Here is a 21,102-nt window from a genome sequence, read left to right as displayed (position 1 = left end):
GTGTTGTGATGGTATTTCTCACTGAACGATTACTCAATGAAGTGAGAAACAACACTAATCGATTATGAGAATAATTGTTAGCTGCAGCCACGTGTGAGATAATAACACAGGATCCAAGAAGGCAGGTCTGAGTAACAGATCTGTGAGTTTGAAGGTTTAGCAGATGCCAGATCACGACAGTTTATAATGATGTAACAGGATTTTCCTCTGGAAACTTATCATTTTATCCTCCATCTCGACGCTCGTCAGCCAGACACCAGATATACGACCTTCACGTCAAAAAATGTTTAACCAGGAATGTGCGATCGCGTGTGTTCGACTGCCGCTGACACCCATTTTGATACTCTTCAGCATATTTGTAGTTAGTACTTACAGATGTGCAGTAATGGGTGTTTTGATACGTTTAGCACTCTCCATTATTATGTCCCTAGCCGGAGCAGAGACAGGTATGCAATTAGGCATTAAATCCTATGAAGAAATCCAAATCTTTTAATGGCACTCCAGCTGCAAGTCGAGGCCTCTGGGGCATAAAATTTAAAATCACTGGCCAAGTATAGAGGGATTACAGCCTACTTAGCATGAAACGATCTGAACTAACCGATCACATTGTCAACTATGCTAACACACGTGCACACAACATAAGACTTGCAAGCTCTGCAGAAACAAGGTCATTTGAGGGCAATGAATTACAGGGGAATTCAGTTTAAACACAAAGTAATGGGAGCAGAACAAGGCAGGACAATGCTGCAATTAGAGATGGATAAATGTACAACCTGCTGGGCTGACAGGCAGGAGTACATGGAAATGGGCTTGCACTATGTGAGCCCAGAAGCTGCATTATGTACATAATGGGATGAATGGGTCAGTATAACACGCAGAGGCTGTGAGTAGAAAAAGTAGGTTATGCACACACACAGGTACACCTATCTAGGAATATGCACACAGATGCATCAGATCTGCTGTTTCATGTGTCATTAAACTCTTCTTTACACACATGCTCTGGGCTTACATCTCTTTTGCCCTGGCAAATGCTCAAGACAGATGGCATCACATAAAGTTGATAGCCTGCCTCTCCAGCTGACCTTGGACACTCCAGCAAACAGGCTGGCTGCGGCTGAGCCAAGCAGCTGCAGCGGCTCTCCGTACCAACCAGCACTGAGTGACCTCCACCAAACCTGCGACAACCTTTTCATCCAAGCCCCGAAAATCACACCGGCTGAGGGAGATGTGCAGCCAGTCGGTGAAATCGCCTGGTGTAGTGTTCGGGTGGAATTAAAACCTGCATTCACATAGTTGTTAGCATTACAGGGTGGCAGATTACCTGGCTAGACTGATGCAGCGCCACCTCACAGGCTTAAATAACCAGATTAACATGATAAGACTCTTAAGGGCCGTTTTCTTGCCTAGTTATTCATTAAACCTAGCGAGGGCCTCGTCTGGATGAGGCAAATCTTTGCTTTTCTGTAAAGTGTGATTGCTCACGTTCGACAACAAACAGTTGGAGGCTCTAGAGACCAAAGATCAAAGTGTGCAAGAGTGTTTTCACAAGCCTATTTTTCCATCACTCCCTCTGTCTCATGCGACACAGCTTCTTCCCACACAGACCGGACCCTGTTTACATTTACTCCCTCTGTCTCTGTCATTACAATAGAAAGTCATGGCACTCGGTGGTACTGGTGAAGAAAGACCCCTCAGTAGACAGCTGACATAAAACTATTAGCAAACTCAGACAAATCCGAGCCCTGTTCTCTCTGCGCTCGCGCTGCATGGCCTGTGAGCGTGCACTGCTTGTGATATCAAACCAAACTAAGGGAAGACCCCCTCTGAGCAGTGTCAGTGGGCTGCTGTCTGCATGCATGCGTGCAGAACACTTTGCTTTGCAATTACAGTTTTCTGGCTGGCGTATCCTGCTCCTCACAAAGCTCTCGGCACTGCTGGCACAAGAAACCACTAAATCACATCATTATTTGGATTACATAATGGGACCACCGACCCATGCTGCATGCCCCAGATACAGCGACCGGGATGTTTACACAGGCCAAGACTCTTGAGCTGCTACACTGTGCCACTGTCTGGGTCATTACCAAAAACCAGTGCAGGTGTATGATGCTGGTTTGGGGAGACAGCATGCATGTTTACAGTATGTGTTTCCCAGCAGCACCGGTGGTCAGACCCCTTTACTGGCAGTGGTGTTGTCTGAGGAGGGGCGAACATGCAGTCAGTCATTGCTCCTGTACCTGCGGGCTCAAACCTAGCAGCTGTTGCTCGCAGTGGAGCAGCCGGGAGACCGGGCAGTTACCTGATCCAAGTTTCTATTAGCGCACGATGTGGACAGCATTTTGGTATCTGCTTTGAATATCTGTGGCGTCAACTAGTGCCGAAAAGTTATGTAACTTAGCTGAACAGTAGCACAAGTTAGCTTTGAGGCTAACTAGTTCACCGACACACTCACCTCGGTCTTGGTAATGCGGTGTCGGGCCAGCTTCACAACAGCGAAATTGCCCTTTCCTAAAGTGCGCTCGATGTCGTAGAAGCCCACTCGGACCGGACCCCGGATCAGCGGTTTTTGGACACTGTCAGCCATGACCATGCTGTTCTTAACTGGGACTGTTTGGTGGACGAGTAGGAGGCAGCCAGACGAGCAGGGGGACACACGGGGGGCTCCACACGGGCTCGCTTTGGCAAGCTACAGATAAAGACGAAAGGAAAACAAACCGCCCGCCGCCGTCGCTTCTGCCGCCGCTGCCGCCGCCGCTCGAAGCGTGTCCATTAAAAATAGACAAAGTTGATTTCTGTGTCGCCCTGCCAGCTTGAACGCCAATGTGGCGACACTCTCCCTCAGAGCGGCGGTACGAAGCAGGCCATTTACTGCTCCTGGGGGCTGTCACACCGCGGTCTCCAATACAATAGAGCTATAATATTTCAGCTCGAGGTACCTCTATCAGCTACAGAGCACACGAGTTGACTTGCAAAGAGGCATCATGTTCTCCGGTTGACGTGCATTGACGTCAAAGCCATAGGGGTATTTGTACAGGGGGCGGGGCCACGGAGCCGCTCCACACTTCAGTGCCAATTGGTTGCCAAGACAACCAGACCCACCTCTTACGTCAACCGGTAAAATTGCTATTCTGAAATGTGTTTGCTCGCGTGCCCTCCTTGATTGCACGCATAGGTAACTTTGAAGTTTTGCCCCGCAGGTGTTTTTATTCGCTTTTGTCGGCTGCGAGTGAGAGATGCAGGGAGAAGGGGGTTAAATTCATTCTGAATCAGCCTGAAACTGCACCCCCCCCTTTATTTTTTTTATTTTTTATTTTTTGCTCGCTCATAGTAATATGCTCTGCAAGAATGCATGGGAAAGAAAAAATAAATAATTTGCTAGGTTTTTAATATCAAAAGAGAAAATAGATAGATAATCCCTTTGCATGCATACCTTTAGGCATGTAATGCAGAAATAAATTGCAATGGCCATTACAAATATATTACATTATACTGTATATAGCATTATATAATATAACATGCAGGACCTCATGTGAAACTAGACATGTCATCAGCCACAAAGACACTTCGGTCAGCTACATAACAGCACCATCTGTTGGCAAAAATAGAAAAATGAAGCAAGGCTGCAGATTTCCTCTGAAAATACTGCTCCCGGTACAGCAGTATTTGTACTTTAGTAGCGGGCCTTTTACATTCAAACACACATTACATCCCCTTAACACTTACACAAATGCAAACACATTTGAATATACCCATATTTTTTATTAAATAAGAAATCCCACCACGATATTTTGTAATCAAGCATTATTTGACAGCCAAAATCTTGTCATGTTTGAGACAGAGCACACGCTCACACCCAGCGGTTGTTCTTTTCAGCTCATGCAATGACAGTCTAACACAGAACAGTGGATTACTTAACGGGCAGGCAGAGCAGCGCTCCGGAGGCCTCCGCTGTCACGCATAGACTTCCTGAATGTAAGAGTTCCAGATGTGCTTTTGGCATTTCCTGTCTAACATTCTCCAAGAACACACTCAGCCTCTCCTTACTGGGCTTGCCACATCTTTCCGAGACACAGACCCAACAGCCCACTCAGTACACACTCAGAAATAACACAGGCATTTGTGTTCAGTAACGTATATCCATGATTAGCTTAAAAATTAACAAGGCAGGCACATGCTTTCACAAGCAAAAGCTGATGAGGGAGTCCGTGACATATTCCAAACTCCAAAAAAAGTCTCTGTCAGGTCAGTGGGAGGGTTGAGTTTCTCACACTGTCAGGTGGAGTCGGGGAAGCCCACAGCTTTGAGGTTTACTGGGGTCAGCAGAGTTCTGTCATCAGTGTTTCCGCATGTACTGTCCTGTTCCCTGACATCAGAGTCCAAACAGGAAGCCTTACACAGGGCTGACACAACTCTTCAGGTTTAGAGAAAGGGTCAGAATGGTCCCGGAATAGGACGACTCCACTGCTGTAGAGAACTAACAGGATCTTTTTGTCCTTGTGAGTCATAATATGATGACGTGATTGGAAAAGGGCTGAGTAGTTTAATTCTGGATTGTTTACAACATGAGCAACTTTGTGTGAGTCCTCAACACTTGCACTTATTTCCCGGTTTAAATGTGCAATCCACCCTGCCAAATATAGCAGCAGTGACCTGACTCATTTCTGCTTATTTGAGTTCATTAATGCCTCTTTGAGACCTGCTGTGAAGTTACATAAATGTCAGAGGATTTGTCTAGATGATGTGTCGCAATGACAGAGCGCCGCCATAAGGCTGACATTTGTGGTTTTGAGCAAAGTGTCTCAACACTGCCATGAAATTTGGACCACTTATTCATATCATTATAACAGCTTTGATGATGTCCTAACTTTTCATCTATTCAAAACTTAAATTTATGACCAAAAATATTCAAAACTATTGACATTCCCAACAGCCTTGACTGTACTTCATATTTAGTGCTAATTATTAAATGCTAGCATGTAAACCACAATAAACTGAGATGGTGAACATGGCCACTTTATACCTGCTAAACATTAACATGTTAGCATTGGCCTTTGTGAGCATGTTCGCACACTGATGCATTCACCTCAAAGCACCACTGTGCCTTGGCACAGCCGCACAGAGCTGCCTTCATGACTCTTTAGTCATGTTTAATAATAAAATGTATTCATAAGATTTGAAATATATTATCATGTTCACATAACCCACCTATTACTCTTGAATCCAAAGGTGTGCCATGCTCAGATTTACAATTTGAGGACTCTCTGCTGGTGGGGTTCTGGGAAGTTTGCAGACTAAATATGGAGTCACAGTTGACAAAACTTTGCAAAAACCTGTTTTAAGCATTAATCTGACTTGCAGCTCTGGATGCAGTACTACAGGTACATGCTAGAGATATGTTTGGATGTACAGGAAGAAAGGGGTGGAGAACATTGTATTCCTCTGTCTGTCTAGCTTAGTCATATTCTTTTGACCAGATGGGCATCAACGGAGCTAGCCATAGATCTCATTTTCCACCCAACCAGCCTGGCCGCGGCAGCGCCGGCTCTGGGCTTTGCAGGTCTCATAGATGTCATTGGTGACAAAGCCGCTCTCCCTGTCCACACATGACACATTCTCATAATCATCACACTGGGAGTCCTGGGAAGGAGCTAAGGGATATTTGGTCATCATGTCTGCTGGCATGCTGCTGCTCAGAGAAGTGTGAGGAAGTTTGGTAATGTCACTAAAGGCGTAAGGTCCTTGTACGGCATAAGGTGAAGCTGTGGCAGGGGTCCACGGTTTTGGTCTGCTGGGATAACTTTGGGTTTCTGTCTTCCTCCTGAATATGAAAGAAATAACATTAAAGAGCACAGTGGGATCGTCACAAGAAGCTCAAAGGAAGAAACACTGCTTATCAGTGAAAACACATTTCCCTTACAGGTTTCTAACCGCAAACTTTTCAAAGACCAAAGATACTCGATGTACAGTACATAAGTTATATAAATCTAATGTATGCTCACATTGTCCAAATATGAGCATTTATTCCATAAATGCATTATACAGAGAAGCTTCTGCAAAGAAACCCATGACCTTTTCTAAAATGCCTCTTAATCACCATTTTATTATTCTGCATCCAGAGACAGTGTTTTACATTTGAAGTACAACAGATAAGTGTGTGTGCTTGTGTGTATATATATATATATATGTGTGTGTGTGTGTGTGTGTGTGTGTGTGTGTGTGTGTTTGTTTGTTTGTTTTACCTCTTAGCATGCTGTTTGTAGCAGAAGAACCCAGCAGCTGCAAACAGCAGCAGCAGCAGAGCAGGAATGGTTGCATAAAGAATGTATGAGACATACAGGGTGTTGTCTGAGAGAGATACTGCAAAGGAGAAGAGAATATTACTTGGCATAATTTCTTTTCAGATAACTTTTATCCCCTAATAGTCACAATTCTGTTACTACTGAAGATATTCATCTAAGTACAACCTCTAAGTATCAATAATAAAATGTGATTTTTCTTTTTCTTTTCTTACCTGATGACTCGGGTAATCCCATTTTTATCCTGTCATCACTTTCTGTAGTTGAGAATGAGTTTGGCCTCAGAGATGGAACTGGAGCAAATGTAAAACACAGGATTGTTTATGTAGTCTTTGCACATTTGAACTGATTTCTTCCAAAAGAACACCACAAAGAAAGCATGCGTGAGTATGATTGGAAATATTAAAAAGTATTATACACAATAAAGTCCATGTATTGTGCCCAAGTGTTTAAATTTCCTTATTGGAAGAGATGAACACATGCATCTGTATCATTCCAATCTGAGTTATACTGAATGCATGTGAACATATGGTGTCTAAGTTTTGCTTTGCGTTTTGTTAAACTGCAGATTTTGTCTATTTTTTCCTGAATAATATCTGTCCTTGATGGACAACAAACAAAACCTTAACACACCCTGACCACTAGAGGTCTTTATTTACGCAACAGGAAGGTGGTAAATGACGTTAAAGGTAAGCGATAAAAAGCAGTGATGTGGTGGTTTAGTCTGACTCTCTTGATCTAAGTATAAACACAGTCTGCAGGCTCTTGTTATCTTGTTTCTGTCCCACAGAAACGTCATGCATATGTAGACAAGGGGTAGTCAAGTGCATGCTGTACCTGCATGTGCTACGCTCCCTTCCTCAGTAAATACTGGTACTTTTTCTGCAAAAGACGGAGAAAAGACATAAGAGAGTTAACACAATGCAGCCATTCAATACTCTATATATAGAGCGCATTTTTGCAAAATTGTGTAATCAATGGCGCTTCACTCAGCTAATATAAAGGCAAGCATTCAAAAACTGTTGCATGTCTGAAATAGAAGAAAATATACACAACAGGAAGGACCATTAGAAAAAGGAAGTCAAATTAATCAACTAAAAACAAGTGAATAATCGTCAGAGGAGTCTCCAGGAAACTGTTTAAAGTAAAAGATATGCTTAACTTCAATAACTGTTATATAAATATGACCACAAAGTGAACACAGTAAAGGGTTGTTTTTAAGGAAATCCAAATGCAAACATGCAATAAACCAAACGGTTACTTTAAAAACAAATATTAGAGGCATCAGGTACACCTTAAAGACAGGCAGATATATATTTTCAGCCTGGCGTGGGAGCGGAGGATTACCGTAATCCAGACCACCAACATTAAACTTGCTTAGTGCTAGCTGTTGACAGCGGCAGCCACATTTTAGTAATGGTTTCTGGAAGATAAAATTCAAATTCTGTGGATTCAAGAACCAAATGAAACCAAGTGCCAGTGCCAAATGTCAATAATTGCCAGCACTGAGCAGCCAGATACAACAACACTGTCTGTGATCTACTGGCTCACCTTCTGGGTATTTGCAGACAAAGTTGTTCTTGGAGTTGCAGTTGTCGTCGTTCCACTGGAACAGGAAATGACCTTCTTCGTCAGGCGGTGCTGAGGGCTGGTGGTACAGAACCGCACACATTTCACCACCGCACGATGGCTCGTCCCAGTGCCAGTTCCTGCAGCAAAAAAAAATATGCTTTGGACTTGTATCACGTTTAAATTTGCATTGCATTGTTTTATTTATATTTGAATTTGTCATTCACAAATTCTTGCAGAGGACTGTAGACATTCCTTCACTCCCACACAAGCATCGCTTGATGACAGCTCTTTTCCACTGATATTTCCATATTTCGTGTGCTGTGTCCATTTTCACTGATTCAGCCAAAACATTCAGACAAAACGAGCAAAATGTTGAAAAAAATGACAAAGACCTGAACTTGGCCTTGCTTCCATCCAGCCAATAGTACTGCGAGGGGCAACCTGGGTTTGCTGTTCCTGCCCTGTAGCGCTGCGGGCTGCGGCGGAGCCCGATCCAGAAGTCTCCATCTCCAGCCTGCAGCTGTTGTATGAACCTCTCCATCAGCCGCTGCTCGCGCTCCGTTTCAATGCTGAGCAACTCGCCTCCATCCAACCTGCAGGCCTGCCTGGCGTCCTCAAACGTCAGCCTCCGCCTGCTGTCCTGGATGTAGAACACCTTGTAGCATGGGCGTTCTGTCCCGTGTCGACAGATCCTTGGGCCTGGACACCACAATCAGCATCAGGGAGGAAAATAAGGTGATAAGTGCAGGGTTGTTACTGTTTTTGTTTGTTTGCTGAAGACTTCCTGAGGCACCCACGTAGCAGGAAGATTAGAAACAACCAACAGTGTCATGGACAAATTAGGAACCAGAATTTTTTTGCCAAAGTCCAGCCACATTTTCCTGCCATGTGGGTAGAGTAAACCATTTGGTTGTGAAATTATAGTATAAAAGCTATATTTTAAAGGGCTTTAAAAAGATTTTTTTTCTACACTGATGCCAATCAAAGTAGTTTTCGTGCTGCGGTGCACTGTGACAGACGGTGAGAGGAAACATTTTGACCGTATGAATCTGAACACGTCTGAAGTGCAGTGGTTTGCTGAGCCACATTGAGCAGGTTAATTATTGACTGAATCATGTTAATTATGGCTTTTTACAGCAAATTTATCATATAAAGGCACTGATGAAACCTATATTTTTAAATATGCCAACTAACAAACAGAAAGACAGCTGCCTCTGACCCCTCATAACAGGCTGCATATGGAAGAGCTGACATTGTGATGTGAGATATTATTTTTAGTATTATTACTATTATTTACTCATCTTTTTATTATTTACTCATCTGGTGACCCCTTAGATTCATCCCAGGGTCTCTTGTGGGGATCCTGTTGGGAAGCCACAACCAATTCATGAAAATATGCAAGAAGTAATGACCAATCTCGGACCTCTTACCTTCAAAATGATTATATTGTCATTTCTATTTTCATCTTAGAGTCAAAGCTTCTTTATTTTTATTTATTTATTTTTGTTATCTGAGTCTGTTTAAACTTTTGTATGTAAAGCTCGAGCTGCCTCTACATATGAGACGAGCTATAAATTAAACTAGCCTTATGGAAATATGGAGAACAGTGCCAGTCTATGGATGTGGACATCTGTTGCATAATGCTGCACATAACCGCTTCTTAAGCGTAGCTATGCGACCTGCTGACTTCAGATCAGTGACCTGAATCATAAACAATCTGTGGATGATAAGTTTCCACCACATCATGCTGCTGTTGAGTTGAACTGCGGCCTGTTTGTTATTATAACGCACAAACTGTGCGCTTCAGGGGCTTTACAGTAGTTGTGCTATTAACCTCGTTACTTGTTAAGAAAACACGAATATAAAATAGGTCTTACGCCGAATGCGCAGCCTCGTTCCGCACTGCATGCGCACGTAAATAAGACTTTATCGGTAGAAACAAACAAGTCCAAGTCTCGCCTCGGAAATAAAACACACGAAACAGTCTGAGCAGAGTTTACAAAGGGAGTTTTCCTTCGTAAGTTCTTACCATTTAACTTAGAAGCGGATCCTGGGTGGAACAAAACGGCGATAACTGTGCCAAACAGCTTCATGAAATCCATCTCTACATGTTCACAAGACGGCTCTGGACGTTCAGGTCAAGTGTAAAGCAGTTTGTTAGGAGATAAACGTCGGATTTTCAAACCCTATGACAGACACACTGATGATAGAGGCAGCACAGTCCGTCCAGTCAAAAGTGGGTCGACTGGTGGAGGCGTGCATATGGCGTCTGGCTGAGGGGGGAAAAATCAAGAGTGAGATAGTCCAAGATTTTTGCTTTGAGAAAGACAAAGTATTGCTTTTTGCAGTGGCTCCTTTGTCTCTGGAGGACAACTCAAACCACGGAGGAATGAGTTTGTGCATTTGTGCGGTCGGTGTGCAGCCTGTGTCCCCTTTTATTAAATTAGCAAAATCCCATTTCACATGTAGAAATGTCATTACAACGCAATGAATAGAGTTCTTTGTGCATACTTGTGTCATGCTCCCTGTGTTAAAATAAATGACTATCTCTCATTCTCCTACACACACACACACACACACACACACACACACACACACACACACACACACACACACGCACACACACACACACACACACACACACAGTGATTGAGTGCTGTCTTGGGGGAAAAAAGGCTAAGAGGAGAAAATGAAGCGAGGAAACAGAAACAGACACGAGGCTGACTTCAAAAATGTAAGCGGTGCGTGTTAAAAGTACACCTCAGTTTTTCCTTTTCTTTGTCTGGTAAACATGCTGATCTCATGTGATGTGAAGTTAATAGACCACATGTCTGATGAGGCTGGTGAGCCACACAACTGAAAAAAAAAAAATCTCTAATAAAGCAAGCCTAAGGATTAGGAAACTGAGTCAGAGCACACAGTGAAACACCACGCAAACAGAGACGCTGCACAGACATGAAAGTGAGATTGGGACAGAGGAGGAGATAAAGAGGAAGAGGGTGAGAGAGGGAGATTGCACATGGAACAGGAAAGCATGCAGAGGAGGAAGAGGAAAGGATTTTTTTGTTTTCCCAGAACCGTGCTTCCTGTTCGTTGCTTTGGTTTGGCTTCCAGGCACTGGGGCTTCATATCCAGAATGCGAATGATTGTGAAAGTCTGGAGAAAGTCGAATGCGTTATGCAACAAAAATGAATCATTTTACACTGCTTCATCCAGCAAAACCATCAGACTGAGACTTTCCCTGAAAGGCAGGGTTAAACAGAGGCCTGCTTCAGTTAACGTTGAGTCAAAGTCCTGTTGTTGTTGTTGTTGTTGTTGCCTTACAAAGGGCTGTCCTGAGCTCTTCATTGCTGTTTTTGATTGAGTTGGTGAGACCCAAATCTGTTCTGCACAAACAGGCTGAAGCTGTAAAAGTAAAACAGTGTTTGAATTCAACAGATGTTCATGTAAATGAAGTGGAGGGTTTATCTGTGACTTCATTTCAGGGCTATTCACATCCTTTACTCTTCATTGTTCACTTGTATCCCCGTTAGCTTCCACAAAGTGATCACAAGTCTTTCTGGGGTCCACACAAAAACAACAACAACAGAAAAACAGCATTAGTAAGAGCAGTGAATGCAATTTAAGCCAAATATAAAGACCAGCAAGGTGAGATGACTCAACGTGTGAAACAATAATTGGGAGTATGTAATGAAAACAAATAGAAGCTAATGGCTCAGCAGCAACATGCTTCTGTTTAATAGATGGAAAAGTATGTTTGGATTTAATGTAAACTAAGAAACTGAATGCTCATTAGAGGGATATTGTTGTTGCAGGGCTGCAGGGACTGGTTGCTGCAAATTAATGCAAAGTTATTCAGTGATCACCTTTATCCCAGTACATTTCTGTCCTAATGGGAGCGCTCTCTTCCAATATCAGGCCACATGATGAGCCACTGGTTTTGCAGTCACCAGATATCAATTTTTCTCAACACTTATGAGAGATTTTATGCACAATGTAAGATTTAAACTCTGTAAATGTAATGTTATGAGACATAAAAACGCATGCAGACCTCGCCACAGCCAGCAGTTTATCCTCCTCTTGTGTTGCATGATTTTTAACAACATCCATCAACAGATGACCTTGGAAGCGGAGTAATTAACACCAGCTCCTCTCCGTGGAGATCTAAGAGCGGACAGACAATCACAGGCTGTTTGTGTGTGGGTCTGTTGTCCATTAACTGGCTTCAGGCCATCTCTCTGCCTGTCTCTCTCCACTGGTAGCACAAGTGTATTCATCATGTGGGAGTCTTGCTGTCAGACTGAGCACCTGGATGCTTGTCATGTGTCACCTACAATGATTTTGCCTAGTTCTGGTCTTTTTATCACTGGTCAGTAAAAATGCTTGTCATGTGATGAAGAGCTGTGACTGTGTGGCACCAACATGGCCCCTGCTGAGCTTTTCTCACAACAACACTGCGAGTTTAAAGTGGCAATATGTTGGAATTTTAGTTTGAAACGTTCAAAAATGAACTAAAATCATCAACAGTGTTGACATTATGCCAAAAACGTCTATGTATTGTGTTTCAGATATATTAGCATGCTAACCAGCTAGCTAGCGCTGGTCTGTCCTGTCTTGTAATACCACTTTGTACCTCAAGAGGCGATAGTGAGTCACTGTAGCATCCAGTCTGCCCTCAGTCCCACAACGCAGAGGTGGTTTTCAGCTTCACACCTCTGAACCTGCCATATCTTCATCATCCCTGGAATCAGGGCCGGTCGGAGCTGCTGGAAATCACCTCTGTACCGTATTCCCTGTCATCAGACTGGTCTGTCCCGGAGGCTGCCCAGCCCAGGTTCATTGTAAGACAGCTGTGGGAAGGTGTTTTGGTAGATGAACACTCATCCTTGAGGATTAGAGCAGACACATTGTTAGATTAACCTCATGGGGGGCCTGAGTCAAAAAATAGCTAATGGGCCCCCATTAACTCCTGTTTCTCCAAATCTCAACACTGAAAAACAAAACACAACAAGATTTCAACATTGATCAGGATCTACCTTAAGGCCATTATCACGTGAGCTGATACCACACTTAAGAGGGGTGCATTATCACAACAGTTAGCATTCAGTAAGAGTTTTCAGAGCTCTGCCCAGACGGTGCAGGACAAAACATAATTTCCAGTACATCACTTTATTTTTGTGTTAATTCCAGGTTATCTGTCTTTTCTTTGCTGGGATGGATGTTTATAGTCGTTTCTCTGCCAACACAAATACACAATGGCTGTCACTGTGCTTTCTGTTCATTGAGGAGGAAGTTGTGCCTCGCGGCTCGCACTCCTCAACACTGGAGAATCACGAGTCTGTTAGACACAGACAACAAGGCATTTCAGCTCTGTCTAATTTTGGCCAGCAGATGACACCAAACTACTCGTCAAATGAGGCAGAGCAGCAGCTTTGTTCTAAGTTGCTGTCCAGTCACGGAAGAGATGGAAACTAACCAAGTACATTTACTCAAGTCATGTGCTTAGGTAGAATTTTGAGGTAATGATACTTAATTTTAAGCTACAGAGGGAAAACACATATAAACACTTATAAAATACAACACATTACTTAAGATTAAACCAGTGGTTCCCATTTTTTAAAAAACTTCTCGCCAATTCTGAAAATTCAGCGTGTTGTTGTGGCTTCTTTCCTTGTTTGAACTTGTTCCAGCAATGAGACACATGGTTTCATTTATATAACTGTTCAAATGATCCAGTTCCAGATGATGTATATTCTCAGCAGTAGCAATTTAAGTGCCAGCAATATTTTAGATGGTTTAAGAAAATAACAGCATTATGTCACAAGAGGAAATGCTTTCAGCTGTGCAGCCGCACAAGCAAACACGCTACACTTTTTCTTGTGGGCAGAACAGAAAAAATTGAAGGGTCGCAGCTATTTTTATACATATTTCAGTTAGTTGTCTATGTGAAATACTATATTCACACCCTGAGGGGTCATTAGCTCCACTAATTATCTGCTTTACTGTACATGCCCACAGAGTACAGTACTGTCTCCTCACAAGCTTCCCAGTGTATCCTCTTTCTTCCAAAGCCATCCTCTTCGTGTCATGCCCTGGGACTGTTTGTCATTGTTTTTCTAATGTGATTGGATGTCAGAAACCATTGTCACGGTTGGTGAAAAGAACCAGTAAAGATGTACACTACTCATGATGGCAGCACACTGTCATTATAATCCTGCCAGCTTTCTAAATTTAGCCTTGCTATAAGATAATGGATGGTGTGTGGTTAATTTGTATCCTGTTCTATTAATGTTGTCTTATTGTGCTGTAAAATTTCTCTGTTATTTCCAGATCAGTGCAGTTCTCTTATTGTCTCCATCCCATGGCAACCGGCGCTGTTTTAGCTTTTGTAACGATGCTTCTTTTTGGAGTTTTTAAATGATCTGCTGAAGTGAAGTAGGAACATTTTCGCACCCTGTAAATGAACATCTTTGTGTTTAACTCAGAATCCCCAAAACTGGAGATATATAGTTTATGTTTAAAAAAACAAACAAACAAAAAAAAACATGTACATGGTATTAACTATGTGCTATTAGCCATTTCCACGATTATTTCATCTATTTGGAGCCAGAGGGATTAAAGGAAAATGAAATGGAGAACATGATTAGACTGCAGAAGAGTGGCCAGTGTGTAAAATCCTCAAATGCAGCCACGGATTGAAGAGATTGTGAAAGAGTGACGCATCTGTGGATAGTGTGACAAATGTCTTCACTTGGGCAAAAACACTGTTGCTCCTTTTCATTCTATATTTCTGAGGAACAATGGGGCTTCTCAGTTGCACTGTACCGGTTGTGGCCTATAGCTACTGCATACAGAAGCTGCAATGCAAGACTTTGGAGACAATAGAGGAGAGGTTTGACATCCAAGGGAAATTAACAAAGGTCGGTCCTGGTTGGCTGAGTACTTCATAGCTTGTGGCAAGCATGATTACCTTTCAGGCATTCAAGGTCTTTCGTTCTCAACATGTGAATCCTTTATTCAAGAGTCTACACAATGATGTTTATATCATGGAAAATGTGCATATGTCTTTTGAGAGTTGCTTGCAATGCACTACAGTATCTTAGTTATTAATCAAAAGGTTATCAATACAGTATGATCAAAATTATTCAAGACCATTTGCAAGGGCCTGCAGGTTTTTGGTAAAATTCCATGAATTTGGTGCAAAGTAATATGCTATGTGGATGAAATGTGCTTGTTGCCAATTATTATGTAATTGGTTTTGAAGTGCAGTTCTTTCCCTGAAATACGACAAATTTGCTTATCAATAAATATGTACCTAACATCCAAGCCGAAACCTCTTCTGCCTTCAGTGATCATGTTTGATAGAGGGAAACAGCTGCAGTTAACCTAAGGGATCTGTGTCAAATCCCACTGACACATTAATCTGCTGGATTAAGATCTGACAGTGAACCCTGCCAGGAGCTGCTGCTGTCTGAGCGAGAAGTCACGGTAGAAACCTCGAGAAAGTGTGTGTGTGTGTGTGTGTGTGTGTGTGTGTGTGTGTGTGTGTGTGTGTGTGTGTGTGTGTGTGTGTGTGTGTGTGTATGGGGTCTATAATTAGTGGAAGGGAGGGCTTGACAGTCACACCTCTGTGGTTTTAGGTGTCTTGAGGATGTCAAACACTATAAAAGCCACACTGTGACTCCCCCTGTGACACTTGCTCAGGTACCAGCTAAGGTAAGACCCTCCACAGACTGTCACAACAGATTGTCTGATTCTAAATTGCATTAAAGAGGAATTACTGAAAAAACTGAAAGTCAGTTTCAGCTCTGCAAAACAAAATTAACGCCATAATTTCACACTGAAAATTATAGCCACCTTCCTGTTATTTGTAAATAATCACTAGTATCTTTGTGCATCGGGCTTGAGTCAGTTGAAAATGTTTTTCTGGAGCTGCATTGCCGTTTTTTAAAATTATTACTGATACTCTTGTTCAATGTTGCCATTTTTTCTCCATCTAAATGCAGCAGCAATCAGCCTGACTGAGCCTCCTCCAGACAGCATGACTCTGTGCCTTTGTCTCCCTCTGCTGGTTGTGCTGCTGCATCCAGCTCTATGTCTCTACAACTGCTCGTCTGAGTATGAGAGGACCCCAGGTGGGTTAACTTTTAGCCAGTTTACATTTTTTGCTCCTTAATGTTACAGACATTTTCTCATCTCTGTCTCTCCAGCAGCATCTTGATCATCATTCTCATTTTTCTTCACAGTCTCAAACTATTAACATAAATCCGCACGATCCTTTAAATCAACTTGGTTTGTCTTGTTTCACAGACAGTTCAGACCTGACAGTTGACTGTGGCGCCAGTGTGATCACCCTGGAGATCAACCTGTGCACCGCTCAGTGGGCAGGCTTCAACATCACAGACCTGGCTCTGAACGGGAACCACAACACCACAGAGTGCCTGGGCTCTGTCGACACCAGTGTGGACCCTCCAGTCATCCGTTTCCAGCTTCCTGTCAACCACAGCGAGGCTAACCCCTGCCGCCAGTCTCTGCAGGTCAGGAGCTGTCTAGATGATGTTGAATCACCTGGGAGGTAGTCACATTGGATGAGTAGCCCCAGTGGTTTTCTGCAACAGAGATTTAGAGGGACATTTAGGATCATGTGGCAATACAGACGAGGGTCATGTAATGATTGTGTTTTCTGTTGTCTTGCTCAGATTGTGGATGAGGCCCCGGACCCCACAGGTCCCTTCAGCAGTTTCTCAAGTATCCAGTCAGTCATCATCACTGGGTACATAGACACACCCAGATCTGACCAGGGGGTCATCAGCTACTCCACAGACCTCTACTATCACTTCTCCTGCCGCTACCCGCTGGAGTACCTGATGAACAACACACAGATTGTAGCGTGAGTGTCTGTCTATGTTGCATGTGAATTCATCCTGATGCACTTTGTCCAAGGCAGAACATGTAGCTGACATATTGTTGTCCATGATTTTTTCAGCTCCTCAGTTTCTGTGGCGACCAGCGATAGTAATGGCACCTTCATTGATACGCTGAGAATGGGTGTTTTTAATGTAAGTGCAAGTCTGGATTCAGCTGCCTTAGACACACTGTCGTGCTTCTCTCTTGGCTTATTGTACTCTGATATGATGTGTTCTCTCTTCAGGACACCGACTACAGCTATCCATTAATGGTACCGTCAATGGGACTTGAATTACGAACCAGGATCTATGTGGAGGTCATGGCTGTTAACCTCACGGGAAAGTAAGCAAAGCCCATTTGGATGAGTGGAAGTGAATTGATTTACCTGAAAGCAAACAGTGAAAATATTATATTGAAAATGAGAACAGTGTAAACGGCAGTTCATTGGCTCCTTGTCCTGTTTTCAGTTTCTACGTACTGCTGGATCACTGCTTCAGTACTCCCACTGTTTATAACATATCGCACAGTGAGCAGCACAACTTCTTCATCGGGTATGGAAGCACACATCATTAACAGAGCTTCATGCAAAGGAGAGGTAGAATGATCACCACATCACTTTTAAACATGTAAACTAACTTAACACATCTCCACTAGCTGTGAAGTGGACCAAAGGACATCTGTGACAAGCAATGGCCTTTCCAAGATTGCCCAGTTTAATTTCGAGGCCTTCCGCTTCGTTCAGCACCGTGACCAGGAAAAGTCCAGCATCTATCTGCACTGCATACTGAGACTCTGTGAGCCCGGCAAGTGTCAAGAGCTGCTGTCTGTAAGTTGAGAAGTCAAGAACAAATAACTCTACTGTAAAGACATCAGAAAGAGGAGCTGATGGAAAGAGAAATAAATGTATAGAAACAGCATAACATTTTTTAAATCCTCAGTGTTTCACATCTTATAACACATCAAACTAAACCTAAATGGGTATTTGTTGTCTTTCAGGCCTGTAATAGCAGAAGAAAAAGATCCGTGACTCCTTTTGGAGAAAAAAGCACCAATTCTGCCACTCTGTCAGTTGGACCACTTTACATGGCCAGAGAAGGTGAGACCCAGTAAACAAACACCACTTCAGTGAACCATGATTAAAAAGCTTTTCACTGACTCTCTTCGCTGTCTTATCTTCTCCCGCTAAAGACAGGCCATATTCAGCTGCCTACAGTGAGTACATTTTAATCACATTCATCATTCTAAAAATACCTCTCAATATCTAGGAAGATTTAACGACAACCCAAAAAAGTAATCTCCATTAATCTCCCCATGCGTGCATCAGGTAATGACGCGGCGTCGGAGAGGGATGATGTGAATGTGACGGGCCTGGTGGTGGGGGTGGTGTTTGGCTCGGCCGCTGCGGCCATGCTGGTTCTGGCTGGCTGGTTCGTCCTGAAGAAGTTTTACTGGGCGGGAGGATTAGCTCATGCCTTTGACTGACAGATCTACCGACCGTTTTGCTGTGTTTAGTGTGGGATCCCAAAATCTGATAACCTTGTGATTTTCCAGTAATAATCAAATGTTCTTGTCAGGTGACCATGGAAACCAAGCAAATACGCTGATATGTTATATAACTTTTTCTGTCTGTACTGCGTCCGCATTCAGCAGTGATTTATTGGTTATAAAGGAACAGCTAAACTTGAACTACAGGTAAAAAAGCAGCATTAACTATGGAAGTGATTTTTACGTTTTTATTTGATTATAAATTTCCTTTGTTTTCCTGAGCGCGGACAGTCTTATCACTTTGCACCTGTTTTTGAGATATTTTGTACAGAATCTCTATTCAATTGCTTAAAATAGTTAAAAGATATTTTTGAGCATATTAGAATCTGCAGTATGTTCAGTCCTTTGTCGTTATGTTTTGTACAGATTAAAAATGGAGTTTGATATCAGGTTTGTGTCAGTGGTTGACATTTCACAGCCAAAAGATCATTTGCATTGCCAACAACTTTATTCTCCAAAAGCAGAATCTTTTTACATGTTACGCTAAATACATACAGAATGAAACATCAATCTAAACCAAACATTTATTAATATTTACAGTCAGATCTGTCAACCCTCACATTTTTCTTGGGATTCCCCTGTATTTTTAACCTTTGACAGAGGCATAACTGCCTATTTGATGTGTTTGCTAAATTCCTCTCCAGAGAGTTTGTGCAAGTTTCTCACCAAATGGGAGGAGGCTTACCAGTACGTCGGTCAAAGTCATGCTTTTCACATGCTTTTTATTGTAACACACAGAGCGAAAGGCTACAAAAGGCAGGATGACAAATCTATGAAGCATAAGCGCACCTAAGAGGCACAGAAACATGCTCCACCACTGATTGTATTTATACTATCTCCACCATGTATTTTCCTCTCCTGCCAGTTGTGTTAGTGATGTGTACATATCCTTCAAGTAATACATAAATAAACTAAGTGCTGAATTTCTATGCCCTTTTGTGTGTCATTTATATAATACAGTGATGTTGACAGCATTTCACTTTCAAACAGGTATCTGACTGACCAAAGATCATGGTGATTTTAGGATTCACTGTGTGAGTCCTTGTCTAAATGTAAGGGGTATGCGGACTGTGGTAAGGGTGCTGGGATGGCTCAAGGCGGGATGCCAGAAATTTTCCCATATTTTCAAATCCTAATGTTGACAGTGTGTGATTTTACAGGATACTTGTACAATGGCAAAAAAACAAAACAAATGCATAGAAAATAATCTAAGAATCACCATACTGTGACCACAGAGGCAGTTAATTAGTATTTTGTTGCCTCTGTCACTGTACTGAGTGCAGAATGTCCTGGATCAGGGCAGAGAGTTTAACTGTGAAGTCCTCCTGCAAAGAGCCTCCTGGCTGTATGAATGAAGAAGAAGGAGGAAACATGCTGGAGGCTCCCTGCACCTCCAGCTCCTGAAACAGCCTCTCCATTTGAGCCTGAAACACTTGGCTCTGCAGGGCTGCATTTTGGCAGAACCGCTCCACACTGGATGTCAGTTCAGCCTTATGAGGCTGTGCAGTTTCTAGCACAGCAGCAAGGTCTGCTTTGAGAGCCCGTACTCTGTTCTGTGCCTCCGACCTCAGTGAATTCACTTCGTGTCCCAGCCTAGAGCTAACTTCCTGCCAGAACTCTGACTTGGCTGCCTCTTCCTCGTTACCACTGATCTCTTTCAGATGTTCGATCACCCCGATGGTTTTGGTATGGAAGTTGCTGATGATGTCGGCCACCGTGGAGCTGCTGTGCTCCAGGGTCTGGCTCATCCAGTGGAAGGCTTCCTGGTAGAGAGCCGGACTGGCCTCTACTTGGGCTTCTGCTGTCTCCATGCCCTGCAGATAGAGGCTCAGCTGGCCACACAGTTCTTGGGTGTTGCTGCTGAGAGAGCTCTGGAGCTGCTGAGTGAGGGGAGCCAAGCGCTCTCTCATGCTGGCCAGGGTGGAGCTGAGGTGGGCTGGAGATGGGGACAACCTCTCCCGCAGCTCGGCCAGCTCTTGGTGCAGACGGGCACGCAGACGCTCTGACTCCATGTTGAGTTTGCGTTGCAGCTCTTCAGCAACAGGGTTTTTGCTGCGATTATCTTGGTTGTAAAGGCCACTGCTGTCTATGTGGCTCTTGTAAATTGTACTGAGCAAAGAGAGACAACAGCACTCCATTAGAAAGTGTTTTGATATTTATTCTCTCTAAATATTTCACCTTGACTTGAGTGTATGAATGCAGATCTATTTAAGGGCTTTAACTTGTTTGCAGTAGTTAGTTCAGTCACTTACTCCTCATCCTTTATGAGTTCTGTCTTCTCATCAGCCTGGTTGGCTATTGAATCAGCCCAGGTGGCCTCCCTGCTGTCACAGTGGAGTGGGTATGCTATACAGAGAGAAACAATGGGTGAAAAAAAGAAACAAAATGCAGGGTATTAAGGAGCGTTTCAGGAGTAGTGAATACCTGAAGTTGTCAAGAATGACAGGGCGAAGATCACGACTTTTAGATGCATGTTCATCTTTCTGTGGAGGGACAGATGAGAGAAATAAGAATTTCACATCAGAATGAACAAATGACCGAATACTGAGAGCATTTCTCAGTCTAGGACAAGACAAGAAGATCAATATGCAAACAAGTGGCCGGTCTTTACCTGAGGATCAGGGTACTGCAGAGTGACTTCCCCTCTTGTCGGACTTATAAAGCTCCTTGTTATCAGAGCGGCAGCCCAAACTCTGCCTGTGTCAACAGTCAACACGTGGAGGGTCACACTGATGACAGAACACAACGCTTACACACACACAGAGCTATGCACATGCACGCA

At 43.1% G+C, this 21,102-nt stretch overlaps 4 protein-coding genes across 4 annotated transcripts in view; 1 reads left to right on the top strand and 3 right to left on the bottom strand.

Moving 5' to 3' along the window:
* Nucleotides 1-2,994, bottom strand: part of sik2b (salt-inducible kinase 2b) — a 44,154-nt gene extending 41,160 nt beyond the window's left edge. The window contains exon 1 of the mRNA XM_070970025.1: nucleotides 2,453-2,994. Within this exon, the coding sequence (XP_070826126.1) occupies nucleotides 2,453-2,590 (138 nt within the window). The 5' untranslated portion in view covers nucleotides 2,591-2,994. The remainder of the gene's footprint in view (nucleotides 1-2,452) is intronic.
* Nucleotides 2,995-3,741: 747 nt separating this feature from the next.
* Nucleotides 3,742-10,106, bottom strand: laynb (layilin b). The gene is made up of 7 exons (XM_070971294.1): nucleotides 9,898-10,106; nucleotides 8,261-8,567; nucleotides 7,848-8,005; nucleotides 7,134-7,178; nucleotides 6,512-6,589; nucleotides 6,240-6,357; nucleotides 3,742-5,818 (listed from the first exon to the last, which is right to left on the bottom strand). Exons 1-7 carry the CDS (start codon nucleotides 9,968-9,970, stop codon nucleotides 5,491-5,493), a joined length of 1,107 nt encoding a protein of 368 aa, XP_070827395.1. The 5' UTR covers nucleotides 9,971-10,106; the 3' UTR covers nucleotides 3,742-5,490.
* A 5,803-nt stretch (nucleotides 10,107-15,909) lies between these two features.
* On the top strand, nucleotides 15,910-18,257 carry LOC139335877 (zona pellucida-like domain-containing protein 1). Its single transcript, XM_070969665.1, has 10 exons — nucleotides 15,910-16,003; nucleotides 16,179-16,405; nucleotides 16,568-16,758; nucleotides 16,855-16,927; nucleotides 17,020-17,117; nucleotides 17,243-17,326; nucleotides 17,430-17,601; nucleotides 17,772-17,871; nucleotides 17,964-17,987; nucleotides 18,100-18,257. The coding sequence occupies exons 1-10, from the start codon at nucleotides 15,910-15,912 to the stop codon at nucleotides 18,255-18,257; spliced, it is 1,221 nt and encodes a 406-aa protein (XP_070825766.1).
* Nucleotides 18,258-19,585: 1,328 nt separating this feature from the next.
* Nucleotides 19,586-20,793, bottom strand: LOC139336973 (apolipoprotein A-IV). The gene is made up of 3 exons (XM_070971303.1): nucleotides 20,745-20,793; nucleotides 20,573-20,666; nucleotides 19,586-20,429 (listed from the first exon to the last, which is right to left on the bottom strand). The coding sequence occupies exons 1-3, from the start codon at nucleotides 20,791-20,793 to the stop codon at nucleotides 19,586-19,588; spliced, it is 987 nt and encodes a 328-aa protein (XP_070827404.1).
* Nucleotides 20,794-21,102: the final 309 nt, after the last annotated feature.

The sequence above is a fragment of the Chaetodon trifascialis genome, chromosome 9 (assembly GCF_039877785.1).
Source record: "Chaetodon trifascialis isolate fChaTrf1 chromosome 9, fChaTrf1.hap1, whole genome shotgun sequence".
In the NCBI taxonomy this organism is placed as follows: Eukaryota; Metazoa; Chordata; class Actinopteri; order Chaetodontiformes; family Chaetodontidae; genus Chaetodon; species Chaetodon trifascialis.
Note: the sequence above shows the minus strand (reverse complement) of the source record. Positions and strands in the feature narration are given on the sequence as shown.